The sequence below is a fragment of the Orycteropus afer genome, unplaced genomic scaffold, assembly GCF_000298275.1.
Source record: "Orycteropus afer afer isolate SDZICR_OR568_19922 unplaced genomic scaffold, OryAfe1.0 scaffold00265, whole genome shotgun sequence".
Taxonomy (NCBI): domain Eukaryota; kingdom Metazoa; phylum Chordata; class Mammalia; order Tubulidentata; family Orycteropodidae; genus Orycteropus; species Orycteropus afer.
The window spans coordinates 2,829,619-2,835,766 of record NW_006921852.1 but is presented as its reverse complement, the minus strand read 5'-3'; the positions used below and the strand labels follow the sequence as shown (position 1 = coordinate 2,835,766).

Genomic DNA, 6,148 nt, shown 5'->3' with positions numbered 1-6,148 from the left:
GAACTCAAAAGGGGCAAAGAGACTCTGACTGAGTTTGGAGTGGCTAATTCAGAGGAGGGATACACAGACAGTGGTGAGGACAGAGTCCTAAGTCATGAGGAACCAGCTCCGGGTGGCTGGTAGGCAGAAAAAGGAAACATAGGCCGCTGATGTTTGAAGACTCATCTTTGGGTAAGTAGATGACAGAGTGGTTGCAGAGGCAGTCAGTAAAGAAGGATCGAACCCTTCCAGATTGTTTTTATCCCAGGTGACTAGAGAGAGAAAGAGAAGATGGCTAGTCTGAAGTGCAGCTGGTCCCTGATGACCTGGCCAGAGGTCAGGAATGTTTTTATCCAGCTCAAATTGGCCAGAGATAAAGTCTGGCCTAACCCTGGGTGGGTAGTATAAAAGAATTGCCACAAAAGTGACTGTTGGCAAGAAATGGAGATGTGGGAAGGTAAAGCCTGTGTCTACTTCCAAATTGCAACTGGATGCATGCTGATTCATCACTCAGTGATAAAGTGGGGTTTGTCCACCTAGCCTTTTTAATAGAGCAATTGCTGGCACAGGAGGAATCACGAAAAATATTGATGGTTACAATTTCTTCATTGGTAGAAAATGCCTGGATAGCACTACAGCAATTTGCCTACAATTATTTACCCTGAAACTACTTCACAAACTACTTGACCAGTGAGTGTTATCTCTACATCCTGCTTGACCTACAATTGTAATTTCTCTTTTCAAGCTCTCTCTATGGTATGGCATTTAACCGAACAGTTGGTATTTTAGATATTCTTATTTTTCATAAACTTAGAATGGTTTACTGAGGTAAGTAACATCAACTACAAAAGAATAAAATAATCTTTAAATGTTACACAGTGCATAGTTAATTTTGGGTTAGAATATCAATCCTTGAGAAATTTGTTCAGTGATTTGTTTATTGTTCTCTTTTATTATACTTGGTTTATCTTAATCATTTCATGATTCATAATTCAGCATCCCAGAAATAGTTTTTAGTGAAATTCACAGTGTTTTAAAAATTAAAATCATTTTGAAACCTTTGTCCACAGCCTATATTTCTAGTACAACAATAATAAAAGCCCTTCTGAGTCTTTTCTTACCTTTTCTTCCTCAGTGTCTCTGCTCATCCTCTAATCTCTGTGTTGGCTAGTGAGAGCCAAGTAAGAAGAGGTATTACTTTTTCCTCAGTTTTCCTTGTTACAGCTATGATCCCTGAGGTAAGAGAAGTTACTGACCCAAACATAGAAGAAATCCATTATTTCAACCACATTTGATTGCAAACTTCTGTTACCTCCTAAAACCTAGGAGAAATATAGCCTAGAGTTTAAAATTTAAAAGAGCATTTTCTTTTTTTTACTATTTTTTGCTTAGCATTATCTTGTTCTAAATAAACATGTTTATTCTAGATAAATAAATTGAGAATATGCAAAAAAAATGTTCATTTTATATTATAGCAATATTATATGTTACATTAGCAATTATTAATAATTACTGTATATTAAGACATTGAAACTGTTAAAGAACAGATTTCAAAGAGGAACAGAAGTGTTACTAACTGTACTAAGTTTAAGTGTCTCAAAAATTTTTTGAATATTGAAATTGTCCCTTTACTGATTCTTTAGGCCCTGGTGTCGGCCCATGCACCCTACCTATGCTCTACCAGGTGCTATATTTTTCTTTTGCATTATAAATTTTAATTGGACTTATCACCTTGTATTAAAAATTCATGAATAACTGTAAACTCTCTGAGCAGTCCCAGGTCTGCCATCCTTAATACCTGCCACTTTGACAAGCAATACTAAGTATCTAATTATTTAAGAGTATTGATAACTTGATATGAAATGGAAAAAATAAATTTATTTTCATGGATTATTTATGGAGAAAATTCATTAAGCTTAAAATAATAAAGACTTCAGTTGAAAGAATACAATTGAGATTATAGCTAAAACCACTAACACTTTAATATGCATTGTTGCATCATCTTTGAGTAAATGAAATATTCTAAATTACAAGGGAAACTTTAGAAAGATAAAATACAACTGAACATCCTTTTAGTGGACTTGATTCTCATGCTCCAGTGATGTCATTTCAGAACAATTTGTAATTCTCAGGCTTTGTCATTATTTTGTGCTAAGTCAACAGTGTTCTTTCTCTGCAGATGTTAAAAAACTCATACATTATGAGAAATAACTCAATTATTCTTTTCAATGCTTGATTCCTATACTATATATTTTAAAAGTCTTTCCTATCAGGCCATAGCATTGTCATGTCTACTAGATATCTTAAACCAATCTGGTAACAAGAGTGAGCTAAAGACAGATAGCTGCCTGGAGTTCTGTTCCTTCCTACTTAATTTGACAGAAATGGTCTGGCTTGCTTTTTCTTTACTAAAAGTCACAACAGAATGCCTCCTTTCTCCAACCATAAAAAACGGACTATTTAAATGAAAAACCTAAGGAAGCAAACCCATTTCCTCTAAAAATGTTGCTACTGTAGTATTGTTTCTAGTTTTTTAACTAGATTTATGGGGAACCCTGCTGTGTTTTTTGAAGAGATTGTCATCTGCAGAATGAGAATATGGGACCATATGCTTTCTAAGATTTAGTTCAGAATTTTTTTTTTTTTCTATTCTGTGCTTGTAAGTATCTGTGTGTTGGACATCACAGATGAAATGTCATGAATTATTGACTGAAAGTTTCAGTTTTCGAATGTTTGCCATCATGCAATCAGCTAGAATGTATGAGAAAAATAAAATAAAGGTAAAGTTTTGGAATGAACAATCTTTGAACAGACAACGTATGGTTATTTACTGAGACAATTCATATTTTATTATAGAGAAACAAACCTCACTTTTGAAGTCAGAAATGTGGGTTGGATTCTCATCTCTAACACACACTAGCTATGTAAACTCAGTCAAGTCCCTTAATCTCTTTGAGTCTCAGTTTCTTCACCTGTAAAAACTTATTGAGTCGGACCCAACTCATAGCAACCCCTCCTTGGGTTTCCGAGGCAGTAACACTATGGAAGTAGATTGCCCCATCTTCCTTCCGAAGAGTGGCTGGTGGGTTTGAACCACCAGCCTTCTGCTTAGCAGTCACATGCCTTAGGCACTACGCTACCAGAGCTCCCCCTGTGAAAACTAGGGTTTAATAATTGCTCTCTTCTTATTTGCAAATGAAAATTAGATAATGTATATTAGAATTGATGCATTTGAATTATGGTGTTGGCAAAGAACATCACATAGCCATGAAATGCCAGAATAACATGTCTGTCTTGGGTGAAATACAGCCAGAATGCTCCTTAGAAGCAAGGATGATGAGACTTCATCTTTTGTATTTTGGTCATGTTGTCAGGAGGGACCAGTCCCTAGAGAAGGATATATGCTTGGTAAAGTAGAGGGTCAATGAAAAAGAGGAAGACCCTCAACAAAATGGATTGACACAGTGGCTGCAACAATGGGCTCAAGCATAGCAAAGACAATGAGGACAGCACAGGGCCAAGTGTTGTTTTGTTCTATTTTACATAGGGCTGCTATGCATCCTCACAGACTTCACAGCACCTGACAACAACCTGCAAGTATTAATGTAATTCTAAGACAATATTTTTAATGAACTGTCTGACTCTATCTACTAGGCTCAGTCCAACTCATATTAAGTATCAGTAAAATCTTCATACAGTTTTACAATAATTTCTCAATAAATGTTTCTACGATTACTATGTGAATGTAGCTTTGTGCCTAGGTATTGTGATAACATGAGATCACATGCAAGGCTCCAGGAAATTGTTCTAAGAAGGCCCTTAGCCCTACCTCCTTAAAAACTGGAACATTTGGCTTATAACAACTATACTTTGACTGTCAATTCAGTTAGAAGGGATTTGTTTAAATACATTGACAGTTGAACAGAAAATGATTGCTGTTTTTGCTGATTGCCATTGAGTTGATTCTGACTCATAGTGACCCTACAAGACAGAGTAGAACTGCCCCATGGGGCTTCCTAGGCTGTAATCTTTATGAGAGTAGATGGCCAAGTCTTTGCTCCCACACAACAGCTGATGGGTTTGAATCTCCAACTTTTCGGGTAACAACCTAGCACTTTAAACATTGCACCCTAGGGCTCCTTAAAAGAAAACTGGGTAATATAAATTACGCCTTTTGGTTTTCTCTGATTCTAGCAGACCATATTAAATTGCAATCTTAATTTTTTCATAGTCTCCTAGCTGTACTTCACATTGCCATCAGTCTGAATCAGTCATTATTTACCTAACACCTTCCATGCATTCCCATCTCTGTACTGTGTTTCATATTACTTTTCTCTGTCTAGATTGCTCTCTACTCTATTTCTGACTGTTAAAATTCCATTCCATCCTCTAAGACCATCTTAAGAAGTACTTTCACATGAAACCTGCCCAGATTGGTGCTCTTCCCCAATCCTAACCTAATATGATGACTTCTCACATCACTTTAGACCTTTCTAAGTCACATAAGGAGCCTTGGTGGCACAATGGTTAAGCACCTGGCTGCTAACCAAAGGGACTGCAATTTGGATGTACCAATTGCCAAGTGGAAAAAAAGACAGGCCTTCTACTCCTGGAAAGACTACAGCCTAGGAAACCATATGGGGAAGTTCTACTCGGTCCTATGTATTAGAATTTGGTCACTATGTATTAGAATTGACTCACTTATATACAACAACAAGGAACTTATATTCCTATGTTCAGGGTTGTGTATTTCTCTTAGACTGATTCTCCATTACATTAATTATGATTTCATGCTTTTATTCAGCATATTCAACATTTAGTGAGCATCTTCTAAGTATTCACAATGTGGCCAGTTCTGGGGCTGTAAAGATGAATAGAACATGATCCCATCCTGACGAAATTTACTTTTCAGGCATGACTCACTCATTTTCTTTTCTCTTCATGTCTCACTCAGGATTATTCATATTATAGTCACTCAACAAATATTTATAGAATTAATTCATTATAACTTTTATATCAGTAACATAAAAAATCAGAAATGTTGTTAATTTGGTATGCTACATAAAATTATTATTAATTAACACCTGATATGAAGTCAGTTCCTTTCTAAAAAGTGATGTGATGCTCTTTTTCCCAAGCGGCTGGGAAGATGGCGGACATTCAGACCGAGCGTGTATACCAAAAGCAGCCGACCATCTTCCAGAACAAAAAAAGGGTCCTGCAGGGAGAAACTAGCAAGGAGAAGCTCCCGCATTATTACAAGAACATCGGTCTGGGCTTCAAGACGCCCAAGGAGGCTATCGAGGGCACCTACATTGATAAGAAATGCCCTTTCACTGGTAACGTCTCCATCCGAGGGCGCATTCTGTCTGGTGTGGTGACCAAGATGAAGATGCAGAGAACCATCGTCATCCGCCGCGACTACCTGCACTACATCCGCAAGTACAACCGCTTTGAGAAGCGTCACAAGAACATGTCTGTGCACCTGTCCCCCTGCTTCAGGGACGTCCAGATCTGCGACATCGTCACGGTGGGCGAGTGCTGGCCCCTGAGCAAGACAGTGCGCTTCAATGTGCTCAAGGTCACCAAGGCCGCAGGCACCAAGAAGCAGTTCCAGAAGTTCTGAGCCGGCAGGGCCGCCCCGCCCCCAAGTTAAATCAATATAGTATTTTCCTCCTGCCCCCGGAAAAAAAAAAAAAAAAAGTGATGTGATAAAATTATTATTTTTTTCCTCTTAACTTTGGTGATGCTACCTGATATGGAAAAAATTTACATGTCACAGGCTAATTAAAAAAACAATTAAAAGATTGTCCTACCCTAGAGGCAAGATCAAACTTAATTAATATCATTACAGATTTCTTAAACATATTAACTTTTATAAAGCCTTTCTAGGTCACATTATATCCTACTGTATAAAGAAGAAGAGAAGAAAGTAGTCTAATCATAGAACTCCGGCAATTAAAATTGCCTTCAAATGTTTTACATACATAAAGTTATTTTTCTATACAGAAGCATACCAACCTGAAGTTGTAATAAAGGCAAAATATCTAGTAAAGTTAAATTAGAATATAACTGCAATTTTTTATAAGTGCCTCCTTTCCCCATGATTTAAGTGTGATTATACATATGGAATTTATTTCAAAAATTTCACTAAAATCTATTTTTACTC

At 36.9% G+C, this 6,148-nt stretch overlaps 1 protein-coding gene across 1 annotated transcript; it reads left to right on the top strand.

Annotated features, from left to right (window-relative positions):
• The first annotated feature begins 5,128 nt into the window (after nt 1-5,128).
• On the top strand, nt 5,129-5,605 carry LOC103204925 (40S ribosomal protein S11-like). The gene has a single exon (XM_007950161.2). It carries the CDS (start codon nt 5,129-5,131, stop codon nt 5,603-5,605), a length of 477 nt encoding a protein of 158 aa, XP_007948352.1.
• The last annotated feature ends 543 nt before the right edge of the window (nt 5,606-6,148 follow it).

Bases quoted from the DNA above. Each gene is read 5' to 3' on its own strand.
- LOC103204925 (XM_007950161.2), top strand. From the start codon at position 5,129: ATGGCGGACATTCAGACCGAGCGTGTATACCAAAAGCAGCCGACCATC.